Source organism: Prionailurus viverrinus, chromosome F2, assembly GCF_022837055.1.
Source record: "Prionailurus viverrinus isolate Anna chromosome F2, UM_Priviv_1.0, whole genome shotgun sequence".
NCBI lineage: Eukaryota > Metazoa > Chordata > Mammalia > Carnivora > Felidae > Prionailurus > Prionailurus viverrinus.
In genome coordinates this window covers 79,087,967-79,106,103 of record NC_062578.1, presented here as the reverse complement: position 1 = coordinate 79,106,103, position 18,137 = coordinate 79,087,967, and the positions used below count along the sequence as shown (strand labels likewise).

The 18,137-nt window shown below is 51.5% G+C and overlaps 1 protein-coding gene across 1 annotated transcript in view; it reads left to right on the top strand.

Annotated features, from left to right (window-relative positions):
- Nucleotides 1-18,137, top strand: part of COL22A1 (collagen type XXII alpha 1 chain) — a 235,627-nt gene that overhangs the window by 191,542 nt on the left and 25,948 nt on the right. The window contains exons 47-50 of the mRNA XM_047841976.1: nt 1,536-1,589; nt 5,061-5,114; nt 10,130-10,183; nt 14,276-14,329. Of these exons, the coding sequence (XP_047697932.1) occupies nt 1,536-1,589; nt 5,061-5,114; nt 10,130-10,183; nt 14,276-14,329 (216 nt within the window). The remainder of the gene's footprint in view (nt 1-1,535; nt 1,590-5,060; nt 5,115-10,129; nt 10,184-14,275; nt 14,330-18,137) is intronic.

Below are 18,137 nucleotides of genomic sequence, written 5' to 3'. Positions count from 1 at the left end.
TCCTACAAGTTTATGTAAAAAAAGAAAACACTAAAGATCGCTGGAAAGGTATCAGTAAGGCTGCAAGAGCTTGTGTGTTTGTCCTCCCATATTTAGTTAGTATCCGCCATGTTCCTGGTCGTGGGCTGGCCAGCAGACGCACCGCTGTCATCTGTGCTTATGATAACGGAGCGCCCTTTATGGAGAGCCCTTAGTACGTGCCGATGCTGACTAACTCCTTGTATGTATTAACTTTCTCAATTCTCTCAACAACTCAGCTGAAATAGGAGCTCTTTTTCTCCAGTTTACAGAGGAACTGATAGGCACAGAGGAGTGGAGTAACGTGGAGAGCCAGGACATGGACCCAGGGACGCTGGCTCTGAGAGGGTGCACCCCAACTGATACCTTCTATTCCATGCTAAGCACACTGCAAGCACTGCCTCATTTCCTGCTCCCCTCCTCACAGCCCGGACAATAATATCACTTCTACCCTTTCACTGACAAGGAAGCTGAAGATGGGAATCGTATACCCCTTGACCAAAGCTAGAAAGAAGCAGTGTATTCGTTAGTCTAAACAATCTGTCCCCTTGGAGCATCTGGGGGGCTCAGTTGGTTGAGCTTCCAACTCTTGGTTTCAGCTCAGGTCATGATCCCAGGGTCATGGGATCACTCCCCGTGTTGGGCTGCACACTGAGCATGGGGCCTGCTTGGGATTCTCTCTCTCTCCCGCTCTGTTCCTCTCCCCTGCGAGTTCTCTCTCTCAAAATAAATAAATAAAAAATAAAAAAAAATCTATGTCTCATCTGCCAGCCAGCCCAGCTTTCATTCATTCATTCATTCATTCATTCAAGAAATATTGAGTGCCCACTATCTCCGAGGCAATGTTTTAGTTCCCAGTAAAGGAAATCATCAACAAACACTAGGGTGGCAGATGGCGATAAAGGCTATGGAGGAAAATGAAGGTGTTAGGAGAGGCAGGCGCTTTGGAGTTTGGATTTGGGAGGTGGATAATTTCTCACTGAGCCGGGATGAGGACGAGGGCAGGCTGTGCGCTCTGAGCCTTGGGGGACTGGATTTCACGCAGGGGGAGCAGCAGGGGAGGGAGCTGAGCGGACTCACCCTGCCGCACTCACTTACGTGCATAGAACTCCTCTTTCATGGTTCCATGCACTTCTCATCCCTGGGTTGGCACAACCAAAAACACCCTCCTTATTAGCCTCGAAGATAAATCCACTTGTTCCTTCTTGCCTTCTGTCCCCAAATGTCCCCTGATGTTAGCCAGAGGCATCCACTCTGAAGTGAGACAGTCGCCGGCTGGCTGGCGACTACTCTGGTCCTTCCTGCCCCACGGCTGCTGTTCCCCTGACATCTTTGTGTTCCCAGAGACCAGACCAGCATGTTGAGGGAGGCGGGGGCTCCCAGGAGCACCTGTGGTTCTGGCAGCTGGGGAGGGGCTCAGGACGCACCCTCCGTGCACTGCTTCGTGCACAAAGAGGCGCTAACCATCTCTGTTGAGATCCTCACAGCAGACTGACTCCCTGCTCTGTCGTCCTTAGGGAGCGGATGGCGTTGCTGGGGCCGCTGGACCTCCAGGGATCCAAGGGCCGCCGGTAAGTTCCTTAGCAGACCAGACCTGCCCTGAGTCTGTTTGGGCTTCCCAGAACCCAGGTGTTCACAGGCCTGGTCCTGGTCCTCCTTCTGCCTCCGTGGCTCCTCATCCTAAGTATTCACAGTCTTGCAATGAAACCATGGGGGAGGGGAGTTGTTTGCTTCCCATTGGGACAGTGGTTTCTTGCCTCTGACATAAACGTTTTGGAGCACTTGGGTGGTTCAGTTGGCTAAGCGTCCAACTTCAGCTCAGGTCATGATCTTGAGGTTCATGGGTTCAAGCCCCGCGTCGGACTCTGTGCTGACAGCTCAGAGCCTGGAGCCTACTTCGGATTCTGTGTCTCCCTCTCTCTCTGCCCCTTCCCCGGTTCATGCTCTGTTCTCAAAAATAAGTAGAAAAACGTTAAAAAAATTTAAGAAATAGAATAATAAAATTAAAGTGAAATAAAATAAAAAAGTAAAATAAAATAAAATAAAATAAAATAAAATAAAATAAAATAAAATAAAATAAAATAAAATAGGTTTGGATGAATGGCCTGGCAATCCGGGATTCCAGAGTCTGGTTTACAACCAGCTCACACAGGCCCTGTGGGTGTGGTTCTCTTCTGAACAGGCACTGGGGAGGGGAAAGGCTTGAGCCAACCCGCCCTGAGGCTACGGTATATTTCAGCGGGCACGTTGGACAGGAGTAGCTCCTGTTACCCAACTGACCCAAAAAAGAGTGAGAAGTCAGAGAGGGGAGTCACACAGGACTCTGCCTGGCGTTCCGAGCTGGCTCGCAGGCAGGTCAGCCCTCCCCTGGCATCTCTGGGCTCTGATGCCAGGAGCTCTTGAGGGATCAGTTAGGACAGCTCGTCCTAACCTCCTGCTGGGAGGAGGAGGGCAAAGCCCAGTGGGTTTGGGTTACTAGTCCAAGGACACACAGGTAATTAATGTCCAAGTTGGGAGTTAAGTCACTTTGGAAACTCCCGATTCAGTGTCCTTCTGCCATTCGACTCTGACCCACTGTGGGGGATGGCCGGGCTGGGGGCTGCGGGGATGTTGGGATCCAAAACTAACAGCCGCATGGATCGGCTTTTGTTCACCATCCGGCCAGTCCTCTTGAAGCTGCCCCCCTAGAAGTCCCAGGCGGAAGGGAATATAAAACCTACCGCAGGCAGCTTTGCACCCATTCTCGGACACCAAAAGATCTCCCCCACAAACACAGACCGTTTGCCCCAGGAGAGGAAGATACAGCCCAGATGTGAATCTCACATACCTCGGAGCTAAACTGTATTGAGTGAGACATCGATTCTGCTGTGGGACCCTGTGGCAAGCGATGGCTGTGCTTGAAGCTGCCTGGGGTCCCGATATTTCACTGTATACATCAAACCAGAGTATGCTCCGAGTTTTCTTAGCATAAACAATGAGTATTGGTAGGTTAAAAAAAAAAAGAAATTTAAAAAGCTAAATGGGACATAATAAAAAAAGATACAAACTGAAAATATTTCCATTATATTTTGAAATGAAACACATAAACCATTTGCCAATCTTTTTGACATAGAAGGAAGGCCTTACTTCGATTTTGGGTCCCCTAGTGGAGTCTCTTGTCGTTATTCTTGTAAAAAGAACATCTACCCACTTACTGTTTGCTGCTTCTTGAAAAAGTGGTTTGAGAATGTAACACCACCTGTGAAGCAATTTGAATGCAGAATCCTAGATCGTTAGGGTATTTTTTTTCCTAATCTTTTATAGCTATCTCGTTACAGCCATCTAGATAGTGAGTCATCTTTGTAAAATAAAGTCTTAACTTAAAGATCATTCTTTTTCTTTTTCCACCTACATTTAGTTGGGTTACCTAATGAATAATTATGTAATTTCCAGGGTGCCTGGGTGGCTCAGTGGGTTAACTGTTTGACTTTGGCTCAGGTCATGATCTTGTAGTTCACAAATTCGAGCCCCGCGTCGGGCTCCATGCCGAGCGTGCAGCCTGCTTAAGATTCTCTCCTGGGGCACCTGGGTGGCTCAGTCGGTTAAGTGTCCGACTTCGGCTCAGGCCATCATCTCGTGGTTCATGAGTTCGAGCCCTGCGTCAGTCTCTGTGTGGACAACTCAGAGCCTGGAGGCTGCTTCAGATTCTGTGTCTCCCTCTCTCTCTGCTCCTCCCCCACTCAAGCTCGCTCTCTCTCTCACTCGAAAATAAATAAAAAAGCATTACAAAAACTGTGTAATTTCCACAGCAAAGCACAACTTGCACAATACAAACAGGATTAGGACCAAGCTGACCTCTTGTGTATCTTCAGCTCACATCATGGGGTTAAAAAAGCCCAAAATAGTAAATATTTTAGTCTTCATGGGCCACGTGGTCTCTGTCGCAAATATTCAGCACCGCTGTGATAAGATGAAGTCCGCCATGCACAGTAGGTCAACAAAAAGGTTCCACTGTGTTCTGATACAACTTTATTTGCAAAAGCAGCGAGGGCTGGAGTTTGCTAATTCCAGTAGTGGCTCCCTACTAGGGTCTTTGGAAAAACAGACCTTCAGGAAGGAATCCAGCAAGCTCCATTATCAGTATTTAAAAATCCCTAATGATGCTGAGTCTTTGTTCCAAGTTGACAAAAAAAAAATCCACTTTGTTTATAAAATCTGTATAAATCTGAATTAAATATCAAAATATCTTCGCCTTTGGTTTTCTTCCAAGAAGCTAACATCACAAGCCTTAAGGATAACCTCATTTTGTGTGGCAGGTGGATTAGAATGTAAAACCTGACATCGGCATTTTACCACTTCAAAAGAAACAGTGGCCGGAGATTATAAAGGCGTTGGGGCCTCTTAATTAGAGACACAGGTGACATAAGAACACTCATCCAGATAGAAATGATAGCATTGATGACTTCATCTGATTGAGAAGCTGTGTTTGGCAGTGATGTGTGTCTGGCGAATAAAATGGAAAATGAAGTATGAATTAAGGCAATTTGGTAAGCATAGTCTTTCAAAACACCAGCTATAAACTTGGTAGGAAGTTTAGGAGCCTCCAGACGAGGGGATGGTGACACCAAACCATCTGTTTAGCCCCAGGCCAGCTTTTTGCTTGTGTTGGATCCCATGTGCCCAACAAGGTCAGGAGCTGTGGTCAGGAGCTGTGGTGCTGCGTGGTGAGGGTTTGGCCCTCAGGCAGTGTTGAAGATAAAGTACAGAGCTGGGGCTGGACCCAAGTGTTGTGGACCCCAAGCATCTTCTTCCCACCAGGCATTTCCATCTTCAGTCCCCCTGAGTCCATGTAACACGCTGGAAAGCTTCCCTGTGTGCACATGCACCTGCCGTGATGTGCTCCACCCTGGGCGCCTCTCTGCTGTGGGGCAGGCAATGCCTGGCAAGCACTTAGCTTCTCACCGAAGATGCCTGCCAGCCCGTGAGTTCTGTGTGAGATCGTTTCCTTCCAGAAAAGCCAGCCTGAGAGATCTAATGGTGTTTTTGTGTCTTGCATCCTTTAGGGGAAAGAAGGTCCTCCTGGCCCCGAAGGCCCATCTGGGTTGCCCGGAATCCCGGTAAGTGAGATTAAACACACACACACACACACACACACACACACACACACACACACACAAAATGCAACCAAAAAACCAAAAACCTGGTTTCTCTACTACAAAAATGAGCAAACCAAAACATACTGCACCACTGTTTAGGTAAGACATGGTCACTGGGGGAGTTTCGAGTATTACAGAAAATGAGAAGGAGAATCACTAACCAAAGCCAAGTTAGTACGTTTTTGGTGGGGTCAGTCTTAACCTCATTCTTCTATGCAGCATGCACTGTTGTTGTTGATTTGTGTAGATGATGTTTTTATCTCTCTCCACACACGCATATGTGTGTATCCACGGTTAAGATCTCTGTCACACACACACACACACACACACACACACACACACACACACACGCACAACTGTGATAATGAACTATTTATGATAAAATAAACACTTCTTATTTTCCACACTGGTATTAACTGTTCATACACTCATTAAATTTTATATACACTCTACCCAACGCATGTACCATAATATATATGATCATTCCTCTGTTGCCTCATAAATCTTATCGTTATTTTTTTTTAAGACTATATTAAGCTATTTTGCGTGCATGGCACTTTTCTACGTAATGGCCCTCAAAAGTGAGGTTCACGTGTCAGGTGTAATAATGTCTGAGGTTCTTTATTTTTTTTAATGTTTATTTTTGAGAGAGAGAGACAGAGTGAGTGGGGGAGGGCAGAGAGAGAGGGAGACAGAATCCAAAGCAGGGTCCAGGCTCTAAGCTATCAGCACAGAGCCCGACGCGGGGCTCGAACCCACAAGCCATGAGATCAGGACCTGAGCCAAAGTCAGACGCTTAACCACCTGAGCCATCCAGGCACCCCTGAGGGTCTTGATACACATTGCCAAATTACTTTCTATGAATACTGTTCTGGACTTTTAAATTTAATATACTTCTCAATAGGGTTGAGCTCTCTAGTTAGTTAGTAAGGCTGGTCCAGAGAGATCATATGCTGCCTCCTGCATTGAGAACCCATCCCTGTGGAGTTGGTGGTCTGGCCCATGCCTGCTGCTGGGCCTCTACTGGCCACAGCCCCCGACCCCGGCCCTGCATACTGTATTGTTTTATTGCAGCCACACTGGCTTCCTTTTGGTTCGTAGAATGTTCTGCATCCTCTCTTTTCCAGACCACAGGGCCTTTGCCCATGCATTTCTGTCTACCCACAATGCCTCTTCCTTACCTCTTGCACCAGCTGCTTTTGCCTTTGCTCTTTTGCATCCCATCTCAGGCATCACCCCCTGGAAGTTTTCTCTGCACCCCCTAGGCTGGGGCAGTCTCTCCTAGTCTCTTTTCCTTTCCTTGTGAGGGCCTATCTCAGCGGTAATCACATCTTTATTTGTGTAATCGTTTCATTAGTGACCCCTTCCTCCAATGTTCATTAACTTATTTGCTCATTCGGCAGACTCTACTTAGGCACCCACTGTTTGCTAGATATGGAAATCTAACAGAAAAGTCCCTGCTAATCATGGGGTTTTGCTCTAGGCTGTGGGTTCTAGAAGACCAGGCTTTGGCTTTCCCACACGTAGTGAACACCCGGCAAATACTACTTAAAGAAACACATGGATGAATGAACTGGTCTATCAGAGCCCTCCCTCCTCAAGTATCTGAGAAGTGACTGCACTGGTCAAAGACACATTTCCCAGGCACCACTGTCAGCTCTCCCTGCAGCCATGTGACCCTGGGGTTAAGTAACGTGTGCAGGGCGCACAGATCTTAAAAGATGTGCTGGGTTGAGAAACCCATGTTGGTCTACACTGCGGCCCTGCAGCCTAGCCTGTCCTGGCAGCTGGAAGGTACTGACTGATATAATTCTAGCGATGGTGAAGCTAAGGAGAGAAAATCCTGGTCTGGCTTTTGTGCCAAGCCCCTATCACCACAGCCCTAGCGTACTGGAGGAGAGAGGCATGGCTTCCGGTGTTGACTTCACCATTTTCTTAATAATGTCCCCTTAGCCCCTCCACCCTGTCCTCCCTTCCATGGGAGGTCCTGTCTCTCAGACATAAGCCAGGCCTGGGCACATGCTATCCCTGCAGCCTCGGGAATGGCTTCCTCTCTCTCACCCCATCCCCCACCCCAGCCACTCTGAATGCCTTTGCCTCTTCCGTATCATTCCTGTGTCAGAAACACTTCCTCTCCTCTGCCTGGAGGATAAGAATCATCGTAGCTTCGGGGCACCTGGCTGGCTCAATCGGTTAGGTGTCCGACTCTTGATTTCATCTCAGGTCATGATCTCATTGTTCATGAGTTCGAGCCCCGCGTCGGGCTCTCTGCTGACAACCGGGAGCCTGCTTGGGATTCTTTCTCCCTCTCTCTCTCTGTCTGCCTGTCCCCTGCTTGCTCTCTCTCTGTCTCCAAACAAACATTAAAACAAACAAACAAAAAAAGAATCCTCATAGCTTTCATGTGCACGGTGCACACCCCGATGGGCTCTGTGCAAAGAGCTTTCTGCATGTTATGACATATGTACCCTTTGCCGTGGACCCTCTCAGCAGCTCGTGCTGAGGTCTGGACTGGACGTCATTTTCTCTGGGAGGTGCCCTGAGCCTCCCCAGGGGCTTAGGTAGAAATCTGAGCAGTGCTCCAGGAACACTCAGCCCCCTACACCAACACAACACAGATGCAGCCACACACACCCGTCCATCTCTGTCCACCTGCACCACACCCTCCCCAGCACAGCGCCAAGTGGTACTTCCTAGATCTGGGCTGACCTAGGCCAGAATTCGAGGAACCAGACAGACCCAGCCGTGGTCCCCGCCAGTATGTGGCCTGGGGTCTCGTGGAGAAGCCAAACAGAAAAGGATGAAACCATTGACACAGAGCATGCTGTGCTATGTGGTAGGTAGAGGGGGTCCCAGGGGCCCATAGTGGACACCCAAGCCAGACCTGGAGGGATGTCTGTGGAGGGGACACTTGAGGTGAGTGTTCAAGGTCGAGTAGTCAAGGCTGAGAAGGACGAGAGGGGTCAGGAAGAAGGTACTCCAGGTAGAAGGAGGAACGTGTAAGAGACATGGATGTATTTACATACAGGAACTGGCTAGAAGAAATATTAAGTGTTAGGGGTGCCTGGGGGGCTCAGTCGGTTAAGCGTCCAACTTCGGCTCAGGTCATGATCTCGCAGTTCATGGGTTTGAGCCCGTGTCAGGCTCTTTGCTGACAGCTGGGAGCCTGGAGCCTGCTTCGGATTCTGCGTCTCCCTCTCTCTCTGCCCCTCCTGTTGCTCTCTCTCTCTAAAAAATAAACACACATTTTTTTAAAAAGAAAGACTAAGTGTTAGGAAGTGGCTTCTGCTTCTGGCCAGGGCCATGGGGGGCGCACTGTGACTTTGCTAACACTCATTGGGCACCAACGGTCGCTTCTGGGAAGGAGAGCCACAAACCTCACCATTTATTAGGCACCCCTCTGTGCCAGAAAGACCCTTCGTATTCCTCCCCCTGCAGTCGGGGAGCATCTCTTTCATTTACTGAAGGTGCAGAAGCAGGTTCGGAGACATTAACGGGCCGCTCAGCAGGTCTGCCTGAGGCAGCTTCTCTCTCTCGGAAAGCCACCTCTCCTTCTCAGACGATTCCGTGGGCCACACACGGCCCTCCTCCGCATTTCCCCATGTGGCACTCGTGCTGCTCCCACACATCATGCCTTTGCCCCCGGGGGGTCCTCGGGGTCTCCAGCCAGAGTCTACAGGTCTCCAGCCTGGCCGCGCTTCCTCCTGTGATTGGCTTCCTCTCCCACGCACGCGTCTCTTGACCTCCCCCCGCTGCTGCATGCATGGAGAAAAGTGCTTTCTGGGAAACTCTTGATTGAAAAGAGGCCCAGTACGGCCCGGCTTCCATAGCAGCCCCACTGGTTTCCCTGGTTAACATGGTTATGCCAGGAGCGGCATTATGCCGGAAAGGGTTATGGGTGTCCGTTGAGCATTGGACCAGCGCCCTGGATGGCCACGAAACTTAGATTCCAGTCCACGGCGGCTTCCCCTGCTGCCAGGCCACTGATGTTGAAGGCACTGATGAGGAACGACGCCTGGTGTCCTGAATGCCTACAGCAGCAGAGACAGCCCCGGTGCTGGGGCCACGTGTCGATGCTGGGTTAGTTCTGCCTCACGGGCAGGAGCTTCCGTTCTGACCGCCTGGTAACTCTGTGGAGCACACTTGCCATCTCTTTTTAGGAGCAGGGCACTGAGGGGCTGAGGATATCGATAATTTGCCCAAGATCAGGTGCCTAGTAGTGCAAGAAGGATTCAGACCTTGCCTGGGTTGACTCATTTTCCCCACTGCCCTGCTGCCTGGTTGCTTTCCTTCCCCAGACCCCCACGCTCACCCCCAGTCCAGGTGGCCCAGGATTGGAACCTAAGTCTGGGTGATGTCATCGTCATTGTATAGAATTCTCTTTCCCGTTTGCAGAGACTTGAAGAATAACGGTCTCTTAGGGAAACCTGAGGCTTCTAGTGACCTCCTGAGGGCAAGGAGGCTGGCCATGGGGAGGGAATCCCAGCTGGATCTCACGGAGAGAAACGCCAAGTGTTCACAGCTGTTCGTAACCCACACGTAATCTGTGTTGGCTCCCTGAGCCCCCGTGTGTCCCGTGCTGCCCTGTATCTGTCCAGTGTCCCCAGTGTCTCCATCAGAAGCTGCATCCTTGCCCACTCCTTGCTGCATTCAATCCCGGAGGCCCAGACATGACGCTCTGGTGTCCCAAGGTTGTCTTCATGACATGCCTACTAGGGGCTTCTGCAGATCAACAGAACCAGGAATGATGCTATTGCAAGTTTTTGCCTTTCCGCTCTGTGCCAGGCGCTGTGGATCGGAGATCCCAGCCAGAATTGTGGTGTTGGGAAGAAACCAGGAAGTCAAACCGGTTCTGTGTGTTCAAGTGGCCCCTTAGCTGTTCGGTGTGACTGTAGCCCAGCACTAGGCGTGTGTCCCGAACGCAGCCTGTGTCTTCCCTCCCGGCACCTCCAGTACCAATTGGATTTCTCTTGCAGGGAGAAGAAGGCAAAGAGGGCAGAGATGGAAAACCAGGTCCCCCCGGGGAGCCGGTAAGGGACTCTCAATTTTTTACCATTTTATGCACCAAATTAGTAATGTCTCCGTTAACAGCTGTTCTTTGTGGACGAGCTACTGTGACACAGGTGCAGCAGGAATCACTTTCTCTGTGTTACTTCATTTATTTCTTCTGACGACCTTACAGGGTGAATGCTGCTGTCCCCATTTATAGCTGAGAAAATGGAGTCTCAGGGAGGTCCAGTGATGGGCCCAAAGTCATATGATGGGCTGGTGATAGAATCAGAACTTGAGCCTGGGACTTCAGCCTGGCCTCTGCATTTTTTTTTTTTTTTTACTGCCCCCTTCAGCCTCGTCCTGTTGACACGGGAGGGGAGCTGGGGCAGGTAGACACCGGCTGGAGTAGAAGCCTGATACCCTGGAAGCCTGTTATCCCCACCGAAAACCTGAGCGTTCTGGCTAGCTCCAGGTGAAGGGAGTTCGCCCTTTCTTCAGCTTTGGCCTAGAGTTGCAGGTTTTGCTTTTTCCCCTTTTCTTTTTCTCTAACGTCACCTGCCCAGGACACACAGTGAAACAGACCCAGTGCTTGGGAGGGAGTCTCTGTGCCCCAGCGGCAGTTGGTTGGAACAAAAAGTGGGCAGGGGTTCTGCCGACCCGTATCTGTGGCCTCACTGTGGTCCTGCACAGTTGCCTGCTTCTCTTGCCCGTGGGTCAGGGCCCTTGGGGCCAGCATGTTTGTCTCCCCAGATCCCTTCCATGGCCTCAGTACTGGGGGGAGCTGGAAGGTGGTGTCTGGGCCTCAAGACCCAGCCCTCCACACGCCCACCCATGGCAGAGCGTCAATGATGGCGTGCCCCTGCTAGTATATTACGCAGCCCCGAGGAAGGTATTCTCCAGACACTGCCGTGAGCCTTCTCTAAGACGCATGGCAACTTGGCCAGAATCGCTGGACAACCAAGCGAGGTGAGACATCAGCCATCGGCGGAAGGCACCAGCTCATCTCACTGGTAATGACGTCAGGACGTCAGTCTTCCCCAGCCGCCCTGGTTTTAAGTCCTGCTGAGGTCAGAGCTGCAGAACCCTTAGAGCCACTAAGGGGGACTACACGGAAGTTTCTACAGCGAGGTTTCCAGTTCCATTTAATTTGGTCATAAACTGTTACGACTTCTGCATCTTACACGCGAGTTGCAGGAAACACCTTCTTCATCATTTTTCACTGCTTGCCAGATGCCGGAACCAGAATTCACTGCTGAGAGGAAAAGAAAGCGCTTAGGGCAGCAAGCAGTGTAAACAAAAGGCCCCTGCCAAGCCACCGAAGGCTGATGCCCAGCAGAGCAGCCCGTGGAGGGCACGTGGCAGTTAGTGGGGTGAGACTGTGGGAGGGGAGAGAGAATGGAGACCGTCACTATGTGCCCGGCTCGCGCTGCGGCACAGATGCTTTGTTACCTTTTCCACTGTGACCCCCAGAAGATCCCCATGGGGTATGGTGTAATTATTGCCCCAGATGAGGAAACTAAGGCACAGAGAGGTTAAGCAGGGTGGCCAAGGTCACACGGCTGGTAAATGAAGCTTCTGGGACTCACCCTCCAGAGGCTGACTCCCGAGTTCAGTGCTGCAGGACAGAAAGTCAACTTTTTTTTTTTTTATGTTTATTTATTTTTGAGAAAGAGAGAGACAGAGAATGAGGGGGAAGAGGGACAGAGAGAGAGGGAGACACAGAATCAGAAGCAGGTTCCAGGCTCTGAGCTGCCAGCACAGAGCCCATTGCGGGGCTCGAACTCATGAGCTGTGAGATCATGATCTGAGCTGAAGTCGGACGTTCAACCAACTGAGCCACCCAGGTGCCCCAGAAAGTCAACTTTTCTCCAGGTATGTTATTCTGAGAGTTGTCAGGCCTCGGTCTGCATCCAGTGTGTTTATGGATTGCCTCTTCCAGTTAGGCCTGTGTCAGGCCTTGGGCCTAGACCAGTACGAGACCAAGTCTGTTCTGGGCATGCGGTGGGTAAGTCAGTACATGAGGAGGCAGGGAGTGGGGGCTTAGCAACTCCCAACTGGGAGCCTTCCGGAGTGTGCCAGTCGCTCACTCCGGAATCTCAGTGTGTGGCCTTTGTGACGCCTTCTCTCTCTGAGCGGCCTGAGAAATTGGCCTGGGAATGAGCGGCACAGGATCCCATAAAAGCAGATCCAGAGACAAGGATTTACGGCAGACGGGGCGTTTGGGAAGTGCTCCCAGGAAACACCGAGGGCATGAGGAAATGAGACTGGGAAAGATCCCCATGGGGAAAGCCACCGACATCAGGCTAGGGAGTGAGCCCCTCCAGCGGTCAGCCAGGCCAGTGTCACTGGAGACCCTCTGAGAATTTGTGAGGAGCTCACTTGGAATCCGTGCCCCCAGCCCTGCCAGCCAGTCCATCCATCTGTCTGTCGATTTCAAGCCTTTTTAAATTGAGGATTGCTCCGGGAGGCATTAACGAACACATTAACTTCCACACCTCAATGTCAGGCACGCCCGAAGGCCGTTCTGCACACAGCTCTCAGCCTGAGCAGGGACTGCTTACCGATGATGGGCGCCCCCCCTCGGGGAGCCAAGCGGATGTGGTTGGAAAGCAGCAGCATTTGCTACACTCGGTGTATTTTTTCAAGTTCCTATGTGTTAGGGACGTGGATGGACAGATAGACAGATAGTAGATAGACAGATGGGTAGATGATGGATGGATAGATAGATACGTAGCTAGGCAGCTTTTTGAGTTGCCTGTTGTGTCATCTTTATTAGGAGGTATTTGAGTGATAATTATAGTGTATAATGATGTACAGAGACTCTGGAGCCAAAATACCTGGATTAGAACCCCAGCTGTGTGACCTTGAACAGATCACTTAACCTCTCTGTGCCTCAGTGCTTGGGCCGATGGAAAGCGATCATGCTTCCCTCAACGGGTTGCAGTGAGGCCTCACTGCCAGAACACGTGAGGCACTCAGTTTGTGTCTGGCACGTGGAAGGCCCCCAGGAGTTGCTGACTGTTATGCTCGGACCAGTGATGGGCATGTCACCTGAGGGCAGCAGGTGTGGGAGCCAGGCTAGGACCATGTACCTGCGGTCGTAAAGCCCTGGGGGCGGGGGGGGGGGGGGGTTGTGCTGAGTTTGCAACTGAGAACAGGTCCAGGGAAGGGAAGATCGAGATCACACGGCTGGACTCGAATCAGTCACACAAACCTGCCCCACCCCCTCCTCTCCGCGATTTTCCCTCCAAATCCACAGATGCGCCTCACTCTCCTTCCCCACTAATGGGCCCCATCAGATCCTCAAGGTCTCCAGGCTGTGAAGAGGGGAATGTGGGGGAAGGGCATCTCCTCCTGTCTCAGTGAAGGCAGGATCAGATGCTGCCCCACCCCCCCCATCAGTCGGATGTGCCCTTTCACCGGCTCCCTGCCCCTCCACACACCCCACCCCAACCACATCACCTGGACTTTAGCTCCCAGTCTCTCGTTGGCTGTTATTTGTGGCTAGTTGTGCCCAGGGCAATGCCAGGCTGCTGGTGGTGAAGAGTTTGAATGGCCCGGGTGTCCTCACAACTTCTTGTAGTAAAGAGAAGCTGGGCCAGGGAAAAGGAGGGGTGAATGGCAGACCTTCCTGTCCGAGGCAGCTGCCGGCTGAGATGAGCAGCCTTCGGGGATGTCACACGCAGCGGGGTTCAGTCTGGCTTTGCCGTTGATGAGCTCAGTAAAGCTATGGCTTCTCTGAGCCTCAGTGTCCCCAAGTGTGACGTGCAGCAGTTGATAGCTGCCTTGAAGTGGTTCGGTGAGTGAGCACAGAGTCTTTGAGAACTCGGGTGTCTGCAGCATTTTGCATCCAGAGCAGAGCACTTTTGAGAACGACCAGGGGCCACTAGGAACAGTGGCTTCAGAGAGGACACCCTGTGTAACCAGCACAGTCCAGGGAAAATCCAGGAGCGTGTAGCCTGGACACGTGGGGGGGATTGGTACGGACTGAGGTGGAATACCGTGCCGGGAAGGAGAGTTGGCAGGGGTGAGAGACTGGCCGCTGGAAACCTAACGCCGTGAAGCCCAGGTGGCCAGGAGGGAAGATCCTTATCATGGTGTCCCCAGGCTCTTCTCTTCTTTACTCTCAGGGCAAAACTGGAGACCCGGGTCTACCAGGACCAGAGGGAGCCCGTGGCCTGCCTGTAAGTGCCCATGTGTGTGTGCGCGCGCGCGTGTGTGTGTGTGTGTGTGTGCATGCGTGCACGTGCATGCTTGTTGTCCATAGTACAATGCAGCCTCAGCCGCCCGGCTCCTGTGCTGAGCCAGCCCACTCTGGATTTCCAGAAGTACCTCTCTTCCAAGGCCCTGGTGCTCGTACGTAATAAATTCAGTTCTTTCATGTATGCATGGCTGTAGGATTTATTTTCCAAATGACAACCATTGTTGCCATGTTGTTCTAAGTTTTCTTTGTTCTTAACCTGTTTACGATCATTTTAATGGGATTTCTCTGGATGATAGAACCTAAAAAGGAGTCTTAATTTTGAACACTTTCCATGGCTAAAGGTTTTTTCCCCAGTTACGAAAGTAACCCATTCTCCTTGTGTGACAATGACAATGATGGTACTAATACAAAAAGAATAAGAAAAATAATGTTTTAGAGAGTAAGATAGAGTTACTTGTAATTCTATGACACAGAGGTAAAGCTGTGTTCACATTTTTGTACATTCTTTCCAGATCTTGGGGATGTAGGTATGAATTCTGTATGAATTCTGACTTTTATTTTAAGTATGAATTCTGACGTGTATATTTATATATCAATCTATATCTAGCTGTCAAGCCATTATACATGTAAACATACATAGATAATTTTTCTATAAAAATGAACTCTGTATTTGGGGGTTATTTTTTTTGGCTAAATGTTTTACTTCTTCATAATTTCAAAATTGTTTACACAATTCCATAAATTTATTTTTAGAAAAAAACATTATTTTTAATAAAATTCCTAAAATCCAATTATCTGGCAAGAAGTAAGAGATCAAAATGCTACTTCTATTTCCTTAATGTGTTTTTCTGTTAAAATCAATAACTCACCTGGCTAGTATTCAATAAGAAGGAACTGGAACACAAAAAGCAATTTCCTTTTTCCTAAATCTCCTTGCTTTTCACCTGATTGTCCTTTAGGAGAACAAAATCTAAGGATGGGGAATATTACTTCCTATGGTGGAATTAAAACACAGAGTTAGTGTTGGCTTTTTTTTTAAAGGTGGTTCCTGGCTTATTGGAGGAGAAGGTCTTCCTTTTAGCCAAGGGGATCCATTTGCTGGGACCCGTGTTGGGGCAAGACGCATTTCTCAGTTGAGACTTGCAAGGAATCCTACCTCAGTGCAGGCGCAGGGGTTAGAGACCCGTGTTCTCTGGCTGGCACAGCATAAGTCAGAGAGCAAGGCTTTGAAGAACCACACGGCCTCTAAGATGGACAAATGTGGGTTCAGCTTTCACCTTGTCACTTACTAAATTTCATCAGGAGACCTCTCTGGACTTTTGTGTCTTCTTCTATGAAATGGAGATCAGAATATCTCCCGGTTCTGTAGGGTGGTTGTAAGCATGTAATGAAGCGTGTGAAATTCCCAGCCGCGTGCCTGGCCCCGCGGTGAGGCTCCCTCCATTGATTTTGTCCATGATTATATGGGAAGAGAGCGTACCAGGGGTCCCAGCTCTGGGATGGCTGGATTTGGGATTCTCGTGTCTTCGAGGAAGGTGCTGGGGCCCAGGCAGGCCCTGACCGTCTCCAGGGAAAGAGAACTGGCCTGTGTTGAACAGCAGAGAACACTTGTTTATCTCTTAGGCGGTGCTGGCAGCAACTTGGCCAAAGTGAGTTCTATCGCCATTTTACAGACGTGGAAACTGAGTCCCACTGAAGAGAAGTAGAGTAGCCGAGACCCCCGGCTCCCAAGTGGTTCTATTTCATGGTTCTATTCCAGACCTGATTCCAAAGTCGGCCTTAAGGGTCCATGAAGCCCCTTTCCATAGATTAATTCTGCAAAGCTATCTATGCCAGGCAGGTGCTTTCAGTCTTCTCATTTTGTAGGTGATGTTAGGACTCCCGAGGGCTGAGCTGACTTCTCCGAGATACAGTGGTTGATCTGAGCCAGCTTCCTTTTTGTCCTCTGCCTCAGTCACTGACGCTTCCTGGCTGGTCACCGAGTGACAGCCCGGCTCTGGTGGCAGCACCTCGTCTAATCCTCACCACAACCCCACAGACAGGGGTCACCTCCCCAGGGATAGCCGAGGCCCCTGAGGCTCAGAGGGGGGGCCACGTGGCCAGCAGCTTAGCAGGGATGTGAAACCCACCCAGCCAGGCTCCCGGCCCCTGCGTCCCCTGCATCTCCTGGAGCCTGAGAGCTTGCACCTGTCCCCATACCACCTGCTGCTCTGGAAGCCTTCCCCAGAGCCCCCCTCCCAGAGGCAGGTGAGGTCACACATTCTTACCACCCAAATCTGGAGAAGCAGGGTAAAGAACATGTTCCCAGGGTAACAGCCACCACATCGGAGAGGCCGCTAGGTGGTCTCTCTCTTCGGACGGCCAGGCCCTGTGGTGGCCTTCTCCCCAGCCGGGTCTTCATTCGCTTTTTGGAACCAGGAGGTAAAATCAGGGGATAAGGTGAGGGGAGAGCGTGGTGGGGTCAGCCAGGAGACATTGGCCTTGGCTCTGGACGGCCTGGTTTGGCCACAAACTGCTGCCTCCCAGAGCTGAGGGTGACAGTGGGGAGGGCGTGCTCTGCGGTCAGACAGACCTGGGCTTGGGTCATGGCTCTCCCGCTTCTGCCTGTGACGGACAGGCCTGAGCCTGCTGCTTCTTATGTAAAACGGGGGAAAGACGAGCCATCTGCAGTGACAGGATGTGGCAGGGGCTCCACGGGGAGGGATTTCCTCCCTCTTCTCCTCTGCTACTGTCTGAGCTGCGTGCACGGGCTCTGCTCACACAGGTCCGTCGCTCTGTGCCAGCCGCCGGCTGGGGACCGGCTGGCCGGGGGCACTGGGTGCTGCAGGGGCTCAGAGCGGTGCTCTGGCCAGGATGCCCGGTGACAAAGGTACGAGGAGGGCCTCGGAGAGTGAGCGCGCGAGGACTGAGGGAGATGGGGCTGGAGACAGGAGGCTGGTAGGGAGGAGGCCTCCAGCCGGGAGGAGTGTCCCGATGAGGAAGGGATCCGCCGGGAAGAGAGGACATGTGTGCACGGGCCTGGAGCGGGAAGGGAGTGCCTAGTGTGCAGCCTGCAGCAGAGCCTGGGACGTGGCACGGTGAGGTGGCCAGGTGGGCAGGCGCCCCTCAGGCGGGGACCGTGCCACCTGGGTGTCAGCAGATAGGGAAAGCGCCCCGAGAGCAGAGCTGGTGAGATGCCAACCCAGCGGTCAGGAGAGTGTGCAGAGCAGGGACAGCGGGAGGGCCTCGGGTCTGGGCAGACCTGGATCTGAATCGGATTATTTTCTGATCCTGGGACTTTGGGCAGGTATTTTCTCTCTCGAGCCTCGGCGTCCTCACACGTGTAATGGGGTTGTTACACAACAGGCTGGTCTGGCTATTAGAAATGATGGTGTCAGCCCTGCTAACGGCTTCCGCTTTGCTCGTAGGGCTTGACGCTCTGTAGCGGTGCATCAGGTGATCTCTGTGCAGGGAGAGCCCAGCGCTGTGGCCCAGGACAAGGCTGTTGGGGGGGGGGGGGGGCTGGCCACAGCTGCAGGAATGAGGGAGGAGCCCTGAGACCCACCTGTAGAGTGAAGGCAGGGAAACACCTACTCCAGGGGCCAGGCACTGGGGGTGCAAGCCAGACGGGGGAACATCAGGACGATGACGCTCAGGAGGACATGGGGCGACACCCTGACTCGCTGGAGCATTTGTAGGAACAAGCCTTGCAGCTCTAGTCATGGTGCAGAGTCACCCCGTCACCCAGCATCAAGGGCCTAGCCTCTGCCTGGGGTCTAGAATGTGAGGCGTCAGGTGAACCACGGCGA